Source organism: Canis lupus, chromosome 9 (genome assembly GCF_003254725.2).
Source record: "Canis lupus dingo isolate Sandy chromosome 9, ASM325472v2, whole genome shotgun sequence".
Taxonomy (NCBI): domain Eukaryota; kingdom Metazoa; phylum Chordata; class Mammalia; order Carnivora; family Canidae; genus Canis; species Canis lupus.
In genome coordinates this window covers 203,748-220,954 of record NC_064251.1, presented here as the reverse complement: position 1 = coordinate 220,954, position 17,207 = coordinate 203,748, and the positions used below count along the sequence as shown (strand labels likewise).

General features: G+C 61.9%; 1 protein-coding gene across 2 annotated transcripts in view; it reads left to right on the top strand.

Annotated features, from left to right (window-relative positions):
- The window catches only part of TBCD (tubulin folding cofactor D), a 139,944-nt gene that overhangs the window by 113,501 nt on the left and 9,236 nt on the right, over positions 1-17,207 (top strand). For both annotated transcript variants that reach the window (XM_025468444.3, XM_025468443.3), the window contains 11 exons: positions 832-854; positions 3,372-3,403; positions 8,760-8,822; positions 9,575-9,651; positions 11,513-11,594; positions 12,837-12,955; positions 13,412-13,503; positions 14,072-14,212; positions 15,695-15,778; positions 16,040-16,198; positions 16,352-16,490. In XM_025468444.3, the coding sequence (XP_025324229.1) occupies positions 832-854; positions 3,372-3,403; positions 8,760-8,822; positions 9,575-9,651; positions 11,513-11,594; positions 12,837-12,955; positions 13,412-13,503; positions 14,072-14,212; positions 15,695-15,778; positions 16,040-16,198; positions 16,352-16,490 (1,011 nt within the window). The remainder of the gene's footprint in view (positions 1-831; positions 855-3,371; positions 3,404-8,759; positions 8,823-9,574; positions 9,652-11,512; positions 11,595-12,836; positions 12,956-13,411; positions 13,504-14,071; positions 14,213-15,694; positions 15,779-16,039; positions 16,199-16,351; positions 16,491-17,207) is intronic.

Genomic DNA, 17,207 nt, shown 5'->3' with positions numbered 1-17,207 from the left:
TGGGCGTTTCCTGCATGCTGCTTGCACCTCCCTGCTGCCCAGGCGCCCAGCGACCCGGCTGCGTTCCCACCGCTGTCCAGACATGGGCCTGTTCTTGCGGAGGCTTGGATTCCCGCCTGTGCCTCCACGGCGGGACCAGGGTCTGAACTGACCCCCAGGATCTGGGTTCACACATCTTGGGGGGAGAAAGTGTGTCCATTTCTGTGGGTTCCGGAGATTTCCCCGAGCTCTGTGGCTCAGGAGAGGTGCCGGGTGAACCACTCGCGTTACCAGGTGACGTCAGAGTCTCTCGTGGGGACGTGGGTGGGTTGGGGTTAGTTGTATCCTGTGAGATTCATCTCTCACGTACGATGCACCATTTTGATACCAGATCATCTGGCCTGTGCCGTCCAGTGGGTGCTGTGGTGCCGCGCGGCGGTGGGGTCGGGGCATGTTGGGGGGCACCGCGCGGTGGCGCAGGGTGGCTGGGGGGCATCCTTGGCCTGTGGGGGGAAGGAAGCTGCAGGGCCGCCCCTTGGGTGTCTGTGGGGCACGGGGAAGGCCTTGCCCTGCTCACTGCCCAGTTGGGGTCAGGGGTGTGGTCCCGGCCGCCCGAGAGGCTGCCTGGCAACCCTGGAACTAGGACGCAGGTCGGTCCTGGCTCCATTCTCTGTGCCTTGGTTTCCCTTCCACGTGAGGGCACAGGGGCTTCCTGGGAGTCGAGTGGGCTCCATCATGCGGACACCCAGCCTGAGAAACGTTTGTCGTGTCCTTGTGACTCACTGATGTCACATACCCGCTGTGTCATTTAAAACTAATTATAACTAAATAACTTTCACTTTTTCGTTTCAGCTCTACGACCGCCAGTTATACAGGTAAGCGTCCCAGCCCCACGACCCTGTGTTCGGGGGTCACCCGCACGGACGCCACGCGCACGGGCACCCCGGCCCGGCTACTCGTTTGAAGGGGTGTGTGTCCCGGTCAGAGGGTGTGAAGGTCCACGAGCATCACGGGTGTCCTAAGCTTCACCGAGGTCTCCGTGTCCTGCGGCAGAGTCGGCTTGTGTAGGGCTGTGGCCTGGCGGGCGTGAGGCCGGGCGTCTGCTGGCACCCGGCCCCGTGCTTCTGCCCCCCAGCCCACTGGCCCGGCTGTGCTCCTCAGGAGACCTGACTTTTCCAACTTCCGTGCAGGTGAAGCCGCAGAGGTCGTGCACGTCATGTGCGGACCTCAGAGTCGCCTTTGTGTTGCTGTGCAGTTGGTGGTCAAGTCCTGGTGTGGACGTGTGCTTGCACTTTGCTTGGGTGAACACCTGGGGGTGTTTAAGGCCCCAGCAGCTCGTCCAAAGGGCTGTGCCGCTTGGCGTCCCCCCGTGGTGGCTGGGAGCACTCCCCGGGCTCCGCACACGGCGGGACGTCTCCGCGGGGAGCCACCCGGCACGGCCCGGGGACTGGTGCCCTTGGCATCTTCTGCATGTGACTGGCCGTCTTCTGCCGTCGGTGAAGTGACTTTTCAGATCTTTGGCTTATTCATAAGACTTTGTGGCCGTCTTGTCACGGAGCGGCCGGGGCTCAGACGTCCTCCGCTCCCCTGAGTGGTTGTGGAGGCTCAGCACAGGGAGGCCCGGGAGAGGGGCTGAGCGGCCGTGCTCCTGGCCAGGCCTGGCTGGCTGGCACTGCCCAGTGCCAACGCGGCAGCTGTTCCACACAGATTTACATTGATCCCGTGCATCCTGCCTTATTTCAGAATCCCTTTTCTGGACACCTCTGGCTCGAAGGCAGGCACACCTCTGTTCCCCTTAACAGACACTGCCCCCCCCCCAGGCCTGTGCTGGAGCCAGAGTGTGAGTGTGAGGGGGGCTCCCCCCAGCCCGTGAGCCCCGTGGGGCACAGCGGGTCTGTGTCGGGGCCGCGTGGTCACTGCAGGGGTGTGTCTGCGGTCTCAGGATGCCCCCCTAGTGCTGTCCCCCCTCCCCACCCCCCCACCCCGTGTGCCCCGTAGACGATGCACACCCCCGGGGGCTCTCACGGCATGCTCTCCTCCCCGCTGTGGGTTATGGGCAGCGCGTCTGGACCCCGGCAGGAGGGTAGCGAGGCTGTGCCTTCTGGCACGGACGTCGGCGCTCCGGCCTCACACATTGACCCTGATGGCCGCTGACGGAGGCTCAGCACCCGGGCAGCTCCCCTGGGCCTCCCCACGGCTCTGCTGCTGCTGCAGCTGCTCCAACGGCAGAGGAGCGACTCCCCATCGAGTAGGGAATGTGCTTGTTGCTTTCTGGCGAGACGCCTCAGCCCCCAGACTGGTTCCGTGGCCCAGAGGGAGCTGTGGAGGGAGCCACAGGGCACCCACGTTGCGCGGCTTTGTCTGCTGCCCCACGGCTTCGGCTGCTGTGCGCTGGCGTTTACAGAGTCTGCATGTACGTCTCTGCTGTTTCTATTTTTTTATTTTTTTATTTTATTTTATTTTATTTTTTTATTTATTTTTCATTTTATCTTATTTTATTTTTATTTTATTATTTTATTATTATTTTATTATTTTACTTATTTATTTTATTTATTTTGTTTTGTTTTGTTTATTTTATTAGTTTTTTTTTTCTCTGCTGTTTTTAAATTTGTTCTAAATCTCTCCTGGGCTTGGCTGCCCACACTGAACCTGGAAGGGCCCTTGACTCGCCGGGTCCTCCCCTGCCAGACCCCCCTGCCCAGACCCGTTTCCAAGATTTCATCCAGTTTCCAAACTGTTTTTTTTTTTTTTAAGATTTTATTTATTTACTTATTCCTGAGGGACACAGAGCGAGGCAGAGACACAGAGGCAGAGGGAGGAGCAGGCTCCATGCAGGGAGCCTGACGCAGGACTCGATCCCAGGACCCTGGGGTCACGCCCTGAAGGCGGTGCTAAACCGCTGAGCCCCCCGGGGGTCCCAGTTTCCAAACTGGTTCAGGCAGGAGGGGGAGCGACACGTTACTGTCTGGGCCGGACGCCGTGGCCTTGTAGACGCACCTCGGTGTTCCGTGCAGTGCACTTGCATGCCGTACGCTGCTCAGCGTCAGGGGTCAGGTGTCCAGAGCGGTAGCGCCTCTTCCCTGACACACGCTGCTGGGCTGCGTCCTCGGGCTGGACGGTGGTCACTTCCGGTGTCCGTTCCTCCGCGGCAGGAACTGAGCAGTACTTGGAATCTGTGCTGTGTGGCTGCGCCGGGGTTTATGCCCGACGGGTCGTCGTGCCCGTAAAACCCGGGGACCAGGGCGGCCTCCTCTGGAGGAGGGTCTCGGCAGTCGGGCTGAACCTAAGCAGTGTCTCCCTGTTTGGAACCCAAAGCTCCGTGTGTCACTTGGGATGGTTTAGGTCGTTACAAATAAAAGATTTTAACTCTGAATGTTTCCATTCACTTTCAGGGGTCTAGGAGGAGAACTCATGAGACAAGCAGGTAGGTCCGGGCCACAGGGGCGTCGGGGGTGTCTTGCCTGTGAGCGTCAGGGGGGCCTGCTCCCCTCTCCCTTACTCTGTGGTCCTCGTGGTGACCGGGGCCCTCGGGCTCCGTGCGGCTGCTCACCGTGGCTCCTGGGGCCGCTGGTCGCCTGCCCCGGCGGCTCCGTGCGTTCACTGCAGGCTTTCAGCTCCCTGGCGTCTCACGGGCTTGGGCAGTGGACGCAGCTGTGGTTGTCGTTCGCAGTGAGCGTCACCGTCTGTCCTTCTCCGGCATGTGGCGCGTAGCCGTACAGCGAGGGGCAGCTTTTCAGAGTGTGTGTACATGTTCCCAGGAAGTCAGATGATGCCAGCAAGCGGATACCCAGCGTTCCCGGAGCCCGCCCAGCTGAACCTGCTGGGAGCCCCAGCCCTCCTCCTCTTGTCCCGCAGCTCGTTTGTCAGGCGCCTGGTTGTGTGCAGGGCCGCGAGGTTGGAGAGGTCGGGGAGGGCCCGCAGGCCCTGAGGCAGGACCCCACGGGGCGAGCGCGAGGTGGGGGCAGGTCAGGGACGACCAGGTTCCGCCCCTCGGTGTGCGTGGTGGTTCCTTCCCTTCCTGGCAGTCTGTCCTCTTGGTTCTGGGACAGCCGCTGCACTGGTTCTCACGGCTCCTCCCATGCTCCCCGTCTGCCTGCTTGACACCCCGGACCGTCCCTGTCCGTCCCAGCGCAGCACGGGGGTGGCACGTGCCTTTTGCTCTCGTTTGCCCCAAGGCCTCCGCTTCACAGAGAATTGCCGGCTTCCTACTTGGGTCCCCGTGTGGGATCTGGTGTATGAGGCAGCAGTGGTCATGAGCACATCCCTGAGCAGCTGCACAGAGGGTCTCGAAGCTTCCCACACGCCCCGTACTCCGACCCGCTGCGCTGTGCGTGGCATCTGTGCTGCTCTGACCTCCGGGGCAGCCCCCGGTGGCAGCAGGGACATGAGGCAGGACAGGTGTGTCTCCCTGTGTTGCAGGAGCAGCAGTGTGGCGAGGGAGGGGCACCGGGGGCTCGGGTCAGCAGGACGAAGCAGCCCCTCTGGGCAGTGAGCAGGGAGTGTGTGGGGTTGGGCCCGGGGGTCCCGAGGAGCGGATGGCACGGTGAGGGCGCGCAGGCAGGACGGCGGGGCCACAGCTGGTCTCACCAAAGGCCTTGACTCGCTCGGCTCCCGGGATCACCCCTCTCCTCCGAGGCAGACCAGACGCGCCTGCACTTGCCTGGCCTGTGAGGGGGGGTCGCAGGCCCAGGGGTCTGTCTGAAGGGACCCAGTGTCACCCCGTGCATCCTGGGGGCGGCACCCACCCACCCACGCCAGCCAGCATGGCGGGCAGGGGCCGCGTCACCGCGAGGGAGTGGCAGTGGCCGAGGGGAGCAGAGTAAACCGTGGCCGCATGTTGGGGAGACCTGTGTCTGGAGTCCCTTCTCTGGGGACACCAGTTGCCTCCGGGAATGTGGGAGCTGAGGCGGAGGGGCCCCTGCAGGCTGTGCAGGAAGCACGGACAGAAACCCAGAAGGGACTCAGGCCGTCCCTGCGTCCACCACACAGGCCTCGGCAGCCCTGCCCGCGAGCCACTCCGCGCTCCAGGAGCTCCGTCACCAGCAGCCCACCTGGCAGGCGGGCGAGGCCCCGGGCGACGTCCTCAGGACTGCTCGTCCAGAGTGGCAGCCCCGGATGAGGCCTCGGTCGCTGCCCTGCACACCACCTGGCCCACTCCTGGGCTTCGAGGCCTGGCTTGCGTGGGTGGCCGCAGGCTCCGCAGTTACTCAGTCGTCGTTGGCTTGGCCCCTGGTGTCTGGTCTCCTGACTCACACGGCGCCCGGGGTGGGAGGGGGTGACGGGCCCCAAGGTCGTGGGTCGGCAGGTGGTTGGGTCCCTGGGGGAGCCGCTCAGCCACCGTCTCTCCAGATCCCCGTCTTCTGTGCGTCTTTCTGCCACCGCGTCTGGGGCCCAGGCTGCACAGCGTGGGCCTTGTCTGCACCCTCGCACCCCTGCCCCCTCGTCCTCCCCCGTTTCGGGTGTGTGTGGGGGGGTCCCTGTCCTGGGCTCTCTCCTCAGCTGTGTCTTGTCGTTGAGCCCATCCGCGGAGCTCCTAATTCTTGGGATTGTTTGTTTACCTATTTCTGAGTGAGCTCCGTGCCCGACGCAGGGCTGGCCTCTGATCCTAGATCGAGCAGAGCCTGAGATCCAGAGTTGGACGCTCAACTGACTGAACCCCTAGGGCACCCCTCGATTCTTGGGGTTTTGTGTTTCAGAATCTATTTTTTAATAGTTTCTATATTACTGTCATAGTTTTTAATGATTTCATTTACCTTTTTGAACAAAAAAACATATTAAAAATGTGTGTCTGATGCCATTGTCCAGCGCCTGTGTGGTTGTGCTTGTGTCGGCCTGGACCCAGGCGTGAAGGGTCAGAGAAGGACCTGGAGGCTCCGGCTTGCTTCCCCCCTGGGCATGTGTCGGCCTCTGGCTGGAGCCGGGGGCGCCGCGTCCCTGTCAGGGCTCTCGGACGTGCACATGTCTAGCACGGGCTCCCTTGGGTGCGAGGCCCACGTGGGTGTCCTGGTTCCCCTCAGGCACCGTGGGATCCACGTTCTGTCCCAGTGGCCCCGAGAGGCTCCGAGAGGCCCGCGGCCACTCCAGCCCTCCTGCGGGTTCTGGCGTGTGCGCCGCCCCTGGAGCCGCTGCTTGGCAGGAGTGGCCTGGCTCAGGGCTGCAGCCGCTCCCAGGGACTTAAACACGGTTGACTTTCCTCCAGCTTTTAAAAAATGTTATCTTAGCCGGTGGGTGGATCTGAATGACCTCGTCTGTAACTTTTTTTGACTTTTTATTTTTTAAAGATTTTTATTTATTTATTCATGAGAGGCACAGAGAGAGGCAGAGACCCAGGCAGAGGGAGAAGCAGGCTCCGTGCAGGGAGCCCAACGCGGGACTCGATCCCAGGACCCTGGGGTCACATCCTGGGCTGAAGGCAGGCGCTAAACCACTGAGCCACTCGGGCTGCCCAGACTTCTTATTTTGAAATAATTGTAGACTCACTGGGAATTATAAAACCTCGGTCTTTTTTGTTTTTTAAAGATTTTATTCTTAGATAATCTCTACGCCCAACATGGGGCTTGAACTCACAACCCTGAGATCGAGTCACATGTCCCTCCCACTGAGCCAGCCAGGCGCACCCTCCCTTCTAGTTTTACTTGATGGAATGCATTTAAAGATGACGTGCAGGGCAGATCGCCAAGAAAATCGCCGATGTGATGACGCATATGAGATGCGCCACGTGACACGGAAAGTACTTCCATCCTTGGTGGAGAGGTGGTGTCACCAGGGGCCCCGCCTCCTACATTTCCAGAACTAAATTTGTGATTAATTAAAAACTCAGCTACGAAAACTATAATTTAAAAAGCTTCAAAGAAATTTCAGGAGACGTAAGATAGCATCGATCCCTTAAAAAGTGTTCATTTAGAAAACTTCAAATGTACACGAGAACGCGGAGAAATAGCCCGTGGAGCCCATGTTGGCGGTGCTGCCGCTCCCACAGGTGTGTGTGCCTGGGTCGTGGGGCGGGTCCAGGCCCTGGAGGCGTCTTTCCTCCTGGGAGGACCACGGTTCTGGACAGTTTGGGTTTTGTTTCTGGCACGTAACCACCCAGCAGGACTAGTGGAAGCTGCCAACCCGACTCCTCCTGCTGTTGCAGGAGAAAGCAGCGAGTGTCTGAGTACTGAGAACGTTGGATGTGAGAACAGCCACGTGTGACGTCAGCAGGCCACGTGGAGGTGGCAGTGCCTGACCGTGGCCAGAGCAGATCCCAGGTGCCCTATGGGAGGGCGCAGCCTCCCCAGAGACCAGAGGGAACGCGCAGCACTCGCCCAGGTGGGCTGCGGTCAGCTCAGTGGCCCCGGTGCCGGCTCCAGGGCGGAGCTGTCACGGGCCTTCCAGTGCGCCCACTGTCCTGGGTGCCGTCCTGGGTGCTGCTGGGTGCTGTCCTGAGTGCTGCCGGGTACGAGGGCAGGCAGACGCGTGTGGCCGCCATCGCTGCGGTGACAGCTGGAAGGAACATCCAGCCCATCAGGACAAAAGAACGGGTCTTTTTCTGGCCGCAGTGTGTGGCATGAGGTCTCCTGCCGTCACTTCCGCTGTTAGAAGGGCAGGGTGGTGGCTGGAGCCGCTGCCAGCGTCAGCAGGACCTTGTTTCTGGCCACAGCTAATGGGAGTTGGGAGTCGGGAGCTGCGAGGGGGGACCGCCCTCCCAAGCGTGCGGGTGGCACGGTGGTGCTGTCGCTCGGCACAGCCGTCGGGCCTGGGGTCCCTGCGTGATGGCCGCCAGCGCCCACAGCCACGACCTCCAGGCGAGGGACCGCTGTCCTGTGTGCAGCAGGGTGACCGCTGTCACACTCCAGCTAGGCCTGATTTCTGGGATCAGGGCAGGGATGGGGGGAGGGGAGTCGCCCTAACAAGGGTGTGTCCGTGATGAAGCTGCACCATCGTGCCGGGCGCCCAGGGGCAGCCTCCAAAATGCCAGCGGCAGCTTTTTCTGTTGTTTTTTCTCTAGTGTTAGTGTTTTCAGCAAATACAGGTTATTTACACCATCAAGAAAAAACCCACTAGGCCTGTGCAAAAGTGGTGGGGGTACCCCGCCATGGGGGCGACAGGGAGAGGTCCCCACGGGGCCATGCTGGCGCAGGTGGCGAGCCGGGGGTGGGCCCGTCCCAGGCGGGCAGGCAGTGCATGGAGAAGGGCCCGCTGGGCGCGCACAGCTCGGGGCCCCATCCCGTGGCGTCCCCGTGGTGGGCGTCTCTGACCCCGTTCACCAGATTGGACCAGATCTGCCCACGGGGTGGTAGTCGTACCTTTATTTAAAAAACTGACGCTGATTATTCAGGGTCAGGAATTTACCCAGGATCTCAACCCCACGGCTTCTCCAGGAGCCGTCCTGTCAGTAGCTGCAGCCCAGAGCTGTTGGTGACCTCCTGGGGCCCCTCAGGGACCCCCGGCCGCCTCCCCCCTCGGGGCTCTGGGCGCTCACCTGTGACAGGAGTGTTTCCCATCTTCGGAGACCCCCTCCTCCTCCTGGTCCTCCGGCAGGCAGCTGTCCCAGCTCCTGGACACTCGTAGGCGCCCTCGGACTCGAGAGCCATCCCCGGGGACTGTGTGGGGTCACCCGAGCTGGGGGCGGGTTCTGGAGTGCGTGTGGCCCCGGGGCTGCCCCGCTGAGAGCTGCCCCGGTGGGCCTCACCCAGCACTGAGGTGCCCAGCGTGGTGGGCGGGCTTGGCGCGGCAGCTGAGCATGCGGACGGGGCCCTTCTGGAGAAATGACCTGCAATTATCCTTTTTCTTCCCAGTGTGCGTTTTAATAGAAAACTTGTCCCTTTCCAAAATGCCTTTTAGAGGTGACGTCGTCATTGGTAAGTGCTTTTCTTCTTCATTGTAGACTCGCTGTAGCATTTCCTCCCAGAGTTATTTCAGATTAAAAAATAAAGGTGAACCGGCTAGGACGGACGGTAGAGTCCGTGAATCAGGGCACCTGGTTTTGAAGTTGCTCTAAGAACCTGTTGTAAATAACGAGCAGCGCCCCGCTGCCCTCAGAGGACCGAGAGCCCGTCCATCGCCTGCTGAGAGGTCAGCCTCCTCCCCGCGGGCTCCTGGCTGCGACGTCGCCCAGGGCGCCTTCCCCCAGTGCCAGGCAGTCCGGGCTGTCCCCGCCCAGATGGGCGCACGGTGCGGGCCCGGAGCCCGGCACGGTCTGTGGCGCTTGGCCTCGGAGTCACCGTCCTCCCCCAGCTGACGTTATGCTTTCCATGCGCAGCCTCAGGAGTTCTGTGACCAGGAGGGAAATAAAGGAAATTGAATAAATTTAGCGTTCCTTGCTCAGTTGGGATCTAATGGAGTTGAATGCTTAGGGTTTTATTGGTGGGGCCCTGGGGGCATTGTTGGAGGGAGCGGGCCCCCTGAAGCCTTCCGTGTTAGAAGAGCAAGTTTCAACATCTCAGCGGCTGAAAGAGTGGAGGGGCCCTGGGACTTCTGTGCAACCTGCGTGATGTTCAGATTTCCTCCAGGTTATCTCGAAGGTTGCCCCTTCGACGTAGAGGATCTGTTGCTTTTAAGTTCACCTGCGTATTCTTAGCTGGGTAGTGAATGTCTTTTGTTCCTTTGACAGATGGTTGGCAGTGGCTGATAGATGACACGTTGAGGAATCTCCATCTTATTTCAAGTCACTCTAGACAACAGGTCAAGGTATGGTCGGCAGGCCTTCCTGGCTGTTGCCTTGTGCAGAGAGTGACGTTTGGGAGCGCCTGGGCAGCGCCGTCGGCTCAGCATCTGACTCCTGATTTGGGCTCAGTCGTGGTGTCAGGGCCCTGGGATCAGTCCTCACGTCGGGCTCTGTGCTCAGCACGGAGTCTGCTCGAGATTCTGCCCCTTCCCCTCTCATGCATGTGCTTGCACGTGCTCTCTCTGAAATAAGAAATGATCTAAAAAAAAGACCATAATCCTTTTTTTTGGTGTTTGTTTTAAAGGACTGTGTGCATTGAGTCTCTTTTATATATTAATATAATCATTGATAAATGCTGTCATAATTTTTTTGTATTTTATTTATTTATTCATGAGACACACAGAGAGAGAGGCAGAGACCCAGGCAGAGGGAGAAGCAGGCTCCGTGCAGGTAGCCCAATGCGGGACTCGATCCCAGGACCCCAGGGTCGCGCCCTGGGCCGAAGGTAGATGCTCAACCGCTGAGCCACCCAGGAGCCCCAAATGCCATAATTCTATTTGGAATTCTAGTTGATGTTCTCCGTATAACTTATAACCAGGAAAACTAAAGCAGCCAACGACGACCAGAGTATCTGTTTCTCTGACAGTTTCTGGTGTAAGTAGGTACGGTTTGTGGGCGCCTCTCCTGTGTGTCCACAGTGATTATTCAGTTGGGCTCTGGGCCGTGCTGAGCCACAGAAGGCGGGCTTGGAGACCGCTGTGGCGCTCCCGTGTAGGCGGGAGCCACGGTCCAGGGTCCTTGCCTGCAGGCTGGCTGCGTTGGGTGAGGACAGTGTGCGAGTCTGGTGGCTCATGTGCTGCTGACTTGTCCTGGGAGGGCCCTTGGGCCTCGTGGAGCCGGGACGGAAGTCCTGTTGCGGGTCTCAGGCACTGGTATCGACGGTGGACAGATGAAGTCTGTGTTGGTTTCCCGTATGTTAATTCTCCATCCTCCTGTGTTTGCTTTTCTTTTTTTTTTTTTTCTTTTTAAAAGTCACGTTATTGGGGGATCCCTGGGTGGCTCAGCGGTTTAGCGCCTGCCTTTGGCCCAGGGCACGATCCTAGAGTCCCGGGACCGAGTCCCATGGTCAGGCTCCCGGCATGGAACCTGCTTCTTCCTCCTCCTGTGTCTCTGCCTCTCTCTCTCTCTCTCTATGACAAATAAATAAATCTTAAAGAAAAAAAATTCACGTTATTATTCTGTTGCATCCATGTAGTTTTACTAGATGAACCTGCATGTTTCATTGTCAGGGCCTCAAGGTGTCCTTTGAGCAGCATTCCCGTAGTCGATTCAGCAGGGACTGTGGCGGTCTGTCAGGGGTGCGACGCGGCCCTGGGCGGCCCCCCTCTCCAGGGCTGCTCGGTGGGGTGCCTGGGGGACGCAGTGGGAAGAACATCGGAACCCAGCATTTGCCCTCTGCCGTCTGTCTGACCCTGAGGGGCTTCCCTGGAGCTCGGGCTCCTCCTCTCGGTGCCTGGGGTATCCTGTTGTCCCCTGCGCTCCTGCCCACCGCCCCTGCACCCGGGTCCCAGCCCCTCTCTGAACGCCACCGTGTCACACACTTGGTCCTTCGCTTGTTCTGCTGGGAAAGAAAAAATGCCTCCTTTTATTATTAACCGTATTAGAAGGTGTTTCCACAGAACGGTAGGAACCACATTATCCACTCAGGTTATTATTTGCAGAGAATATCGAAGTGATAACCGTGTGACGGTGGTCAGCGCACCTGCTGGAAAGGAGTGTGCGATTCGGGTTCTGCTGGTCGCCCGTGGGACCCTGACCTGACAGTGGGAGCGCCCGGCGTGGGGCGCCTGGCCCGGCTGCGCACTCACGGCCACTCTGTTTCAGGAGGCGGCGGTCTCGGCCCTGGCTGCGCTCTGCTGCGAGTACTACGTCCTGGATGGCGGGCAGGCCGATCCCGTCAAGCAGGGTGAGTGGGTGCGGGGGAGGGCCGGGAGCTGGGCCTGGGTGGGGGGGCAGGGGGGCAGGGGGGAGGAGGAGCGGCGAACGGGGAGCAGAGCTGGGCTTGCGTGGGGGCGGGGGGACAGTGGGGGTGGGGGTGGGGCACGGGCCGGGCCGTGGGGCCTGCTGCTCTGGGTCATCCCCCAGGTGTGCGCAGCCGCCACCAGTTGGTCCCCCTTGGGCTGCGGACCGTGCGTCCCGGCGGCGGGAGCAAGCGTCTCGTGCTCACCACGCAGGCCCACGCCCTCCCCCTGCACAGCCTTGCCCCAGTTGGGTTTTCCAGAAGCTGCTCGGGGAGGTGCGTCTGGCCCAGGACGGGTCTGCGTGGAGAAGCTTCGTGTTGAGCCCTGAGGTGCCCGTCGCCTTCAGGCGTGTATGACGCAGACTTAAATTATTGTAAATATAAAAAATCACACGTGCAATGGCTTTAATCTACTTTTTATGATTTTTTTTTCAAAAATAAGAAAATATTCTGTAACGTCTTCTGACGGACTTTCCAAGGTCATGACGTTTCCGTCCACCTCGGGCGGCGTCACCCAGGGAGGTAGTGACGTTACTGTGTATTTGGTCAGTCCTTACACCTTGGGATGACACGGTCACCCTTCCCTTGAGAAGACCGTGGCGTCCGTGCTCGCGGGCAGAGTGGGCGCCGCTCTGCAGTGACGGCCTTCAGGCGCAGAGACCCCGGTCAGTGCTACGGAGGCAGCGCACCAGGGCGCGCAGGCCTCGCCGTGTCCCTTTGCTGCCCTGAGGTTTCCGTGCATGTGACGCCACGGTCGTGCTCTGTTGAGACCTAAGCAGAGACGACGAGGGGTCGCGGCAGTCGGGTCGTCGTGTGTCGCCTCCCGGCCCCTCCCGAGCTGCGCTGCCTGGGGACCGCCCGCTGCCCGGACTCCTTCCATCCCTGACGACGGCTGGTGTGCTCTCGGCCCGGGGAGGGCACTGCAGCCACCGCAAGCCGGCGTTGGGGTGAAGCGGCTGCGTCGTGCGTGCTCAGCCCCTCCTGGAGGGTGAAATCCTGCCGAGATGGCCTGGGACCACCTCAGGACGGCCCCATTGAAACCCTTGTGTATGTTGCGCTGAGCCGCTCCCGAGATACGCCTGCCTCGGAGCGGCGTGCAGCCTCTGTCTTGCCGCCGGCTCGCGCTCCCGAGGTGTCCGGGTGTGTGCCGTGTGGGGGGAAGCCAGTGGCCTCTTCGCTTCCTTTCAGAGGAGCTGCTGCAGCAGTACCTGGCCGACCTGCAGAGCCCCGAGGAGATGGCTCGCTGCGGCTTCTCGCTGGCCCTGGGCACCCTGCCTCGCGTCCTCCTCCAGGGCAGGCTGCAGCAGGTGAGGGCCCCGGGCCACTGGGTGTGTGGCCGTGGGGAGGGGAACCGGGTGCTCTCCGGGGCGCCCAGCGCACGCTCTTGGGATGGGAGGGTTTGCAGGGGCTGTGTCCAGGTGTGGCCGAGGGACGTGGCTGTGCCGTCGGGTGGTCGTGCTGTGGCCCCTTCTCCTGCCTGGACAGCTGGGGTCAGAGGCACTGGACAGACTGCCGAAGACCACTCCGGGGCCCCGGGCTTACTCCTCGGGAACACGTGGACAGCGCTGCGCCATCGGGGGCCGGCCCGTCACTGGTCATGGTTTCCGGCTCTGGGCCGCAGGACAGAAAGGGGGCAGCTGGCATTGGGAGAGATGCCAGCAGAGATGACCTGGGGCAGTGGGCGACCCGGCCACTTGTCCTCCCAGTACAGCAGGTGGCCTGGCAGGTGCTCGGCCTGTGGACCACACATTACTGCCTTTCAGGTGCTGGCTGGCTTGGGAGCCGTGACCACCATCTGTCCCAAGGACGTGAGCTTTGCCGAGTCCAGGCGGGATGCCTTGAAGGCGATCTCGAGGTGGGTCCCCGGGCCGTTCCCCGTCCTTGCTGTCCCAGGGTGGCCGCATGCAGAGGGTGGTCCCTGCCGTGTGGCCGGAGCCCAGTCCCACGCAGCAGCTCTACCCTGAAGTGACGCTGTAACTTCCTGATTTCTCATTTCTTCTCTTTTTGGACGGTCGTCAGAGTATTTCCCACCCAGAGGCTCATTGACTCTGGTCACGGTCGCTGCAGCGGGTATGAGGTTTCCTTGCTTTAGGAACAGCAGCCGACCTTGGACGCGGGGGCGTGAGCCTCAGCTCGTGTGCAGGTGCCGTGTGGGGCGGCCGCTGGTGTGTGTGCTCACCCCCCCGGCGCACACGCCAGGACTCACTTTCCCATCCCGTCCCCCACCTGCGCCCCTCTGCTGTGTGGCGACGGGAAGGGCTGGCACAGGTGGCCCCCTTGACACCTCTGCTGCCGCCGACACCAGGAGATGTGGGGAAGAGCTGTGTATTCTGGATCGCGAATGTATCCCGTCAGGCTGGGAGGACAGGGTGGATGGAGTCCACGGTCACTCGCCACATTTCACACACTTTTCATAATTTCAGGGTTTGCCAGACGGTCGGCGTGAGAGCAGGAGGAGCCCCAGACGAGGTTGTGTGTGAGGAGAACGTCTCCCAGATTTACCGCACGCTGCTGGGCTGTCTGCGCGACTACACCACCGATAGCCGAGGGGACGTGGGTGCCTGGTAAGGCGGCGGTGGTCTCGCATCTCCGCGTCTCCACGTCTCCGTGTCTCCGTGCCCTCGGGCAGCAGCACACCCGCAGGCCTGGCTCACGGCAGCCGGCGGGGCTCAGGGCCCAGAAGGCCTTTGGTTTCTCTGCAGTCCCTCGGCAGCGGACGCTGAGGCCCGTGAGGAAGAGGCCGGGGGGGGGGGGGGGTGGCGCTGCTGGGGTCCATCCCGAGGGCCTGCCGCTGCGGGTGTGGAGCCCAGCGACATGCGGTCCTTTCTCAGAGGTTCTCACGCTGCACAAGGTCTCCGGTTATTTCTTTTTCTACCTGTTTTCTGTCGGCACGTTTCTCACGGTTGTTTAAAGACTTGGCCTGTTCATTCTGGGATCTGTGGCCACCCCGTGTCTGCTGCTGACCCCCCACTCCAATACTTTAATACTTGTTTTTTTTGTTTTTTTTTTTTTAATGAGATCCTATTTGAGAGGGAGAGGTGATGAGTGAGAGCGTGGGCGGGGGGGTGGGCAGGGAGCCCGACACGGGACTTGATCCCAGGCCCCCGGGCCCCCCACCCCCAGCGTAACCGTTCCTCGCAGTGCTAGTGAGATGCTACGTTCAGAATTGCAAGGCTCCGGGTGTGCGTGTGCCTGTGGGGAGCACGAAGCTTTAGGCCTGTGGGTGCGGCCACCTGCTGCCTTCAGTGCGGGGTCGGGCCATGCACCCCTGCACCCACAGCCCTTCCTGCGTGTGGGACCCTGGCCTGTGTTTGCCGTCTGGAGCCGATGAGGCCTCGGGGGCACGTGCACGTCTGGGGTCGTCCTGTGAGTGCCGAGCCCGCACTCCCCGGGCCCCTCCCGGCTCCGGTGCTCTCCCCACCCTGGTGCCTGTGAACGGGCAGGCAGCTGCATCGGGCCCCGGGGGCGGCCTGTCCTGCTCCCCTGAATGCAGCTGTGTTGGTCTCGTGCGTTGAGCTCGCCCACACCTGTGCTCCGCCCACCGGGCTCCTTCGGGGCTGGGGCTGCCCTCTGTCTGCCGGTGGAGGGCTGATGCCCAGCCTGTGGGACCTGCTGGCCTGGGTGGGGTGGGTGGGTCTGTGGCCCTGCTGCCCCCACCCCAGGTTGGCCAGTAACGGGGCGGCCTCGGGTTTTCACGCTGAGGAAGCTTCATTGCCTCCGGGGTGGCGACCATGGAGCAGCGTCCTGGTCTAGAGGGTGGTGGCAGTGGGAGCATGAGCTGCCCGGGCTGCGCTGCATCTGAAGGTTCCGCTGGGCACGTCTCTGGTCCTGGTGGGTGCCATGGACCTGCACCTGCCGTGGGGTGCGTGTCCTTGCTGACGGGCACAGGAGAGGGCCCCTCGCCGGCTGCGTGTCCCGCGCTGGCTGAACGTTTCCTACTGGAGTGACGCTCATCTCTGGAACTCCCCTGATTGGGGGCATCTCAGCCCCCTGTGGGTGTCGAGTCCTGTGGCCTGGGGCCCCACGGCACCCCCTTGTCCCCGCAGGGTCCGCGAGGCCGCCATGACCAGCCTGAGGGACCTGACGCTCCTGCTGGGGAGGGAGCAGCCTGAGCTGCTGGAGGCCAGCATGTGAGTGCCTCCGCGGGCGTCGGTGCCAGGCTGCTGTGTCGGTGCCAGGCTGCTGTCGTTGCCGCCCCCTTCCTGCATCCTTGTGACTTGGCCTCCCCCTGCGGCTCACCCGCTTGCTGCCACCCGGGACCCCGTGCTCAGGCTCTGTGGTGGGAGGCCCTGGGCAGAGTCCCGGCCCCGGGCTGGGGGGCTGCTGTGCCCGGGGGGCCCTGTGCCCGCGGCCCCGGGTACGCCGGCCTAACCCTGGCTCTTGGTTCCCAGCTGTCAGCAGGTTATGTGTTGTGTGGCCCAGCAGGCGAGTGAGAAGATCGACCGGGTCCGTGCCCACGCTGCGCGGGTGTTCATGACGCTGCTGCACTGCGAAGGCGCCCCCCTCCCTCACGTGCCCCACCGAGGACAGCTGGAGGAGCTCTTCCCCAGGTACTCCCGGGTCCCCCAGCTGGAGGAGCTCCTCCCAGGTGCTCCCCGGGTCCCCCAGCTGGAGGAGCTGCTCCCCAGGGACAGAGCCCAGGGTCCTCGCCCCAGCTGCCGTGGGCACGGGCCCCCCCCAGCTTGCTGGCTTCCTCTCCGCAGGTCTGACGTGGCCTCTGTGAACTGGAATGCGCCGTCCCAGGCCTTCCCTCGCATCACCCGGCTTCTGGGGCTGCCCGCCTACCGCTACCACGTTCTGCTGGGCCTGGCTGTGTCCGTGGGTGGCTTGACAGAGTCCACGGTGAGGAGGCGCCTCCCGGGCCATGGTCGTGGGAGGTTGGCGTGGGCATATGCCTGAGGGCAGCCGTCTCCCTGTTGTGCTCTGGGGCGTCAAAGTGGGGTCAGGGTCCGGCCCCCACCCTGGCTTGGGTCCTGGGGCAGGACCCCTACGGGCAGCGGTACTTCTCATGAGTCGGGGTGGCGCTCCCGGTGCGCAGCCTGGTGGTGGGACTCTGTGTAGGAAAGTCCTGGTCACGGTGGGCTGTGAGCGTGGTGTCCCATCGCACGCAGCATGGAGCAGCCCGGCACTCGTGTTCGTGGGGCGCAGTGCCCTTTGGGCGTCACCGCTAGCTGCTGCTTGACCCGCATTCTGGACTTCGTCCCTTGTGTTGTGTTTTCTGGATTAGTTTGTTGTGTGTGTTCCGTTCTCTCGTGTCCTTCCTGCGGGTGGCGGGCACGCGTTCCTCCCATGTGCTCTTCCCTGGGCCCCGAAGCTGCAGGTCCTGTTGCCCACGCGGGCGCCTGTGGGTTCTCCTGGGGACGGTGCCTGCATTTCCCTCCCCTGCCCGTGCTCTGGGTGCCAGGAACCCGTCTGGTGGTGCCGCGCTCCTGCTTCGGCCGCGGGGAGGCCCCAGGTCCCCAGCTTGGCCTCTGCAGCTTCCCCGTGACGCTGCAGCCTGTGATCCGTGCATCCGTGGTCCGTGTCCCTGGAAGCTTCTCTGCCCTCCTCATTGTCGTT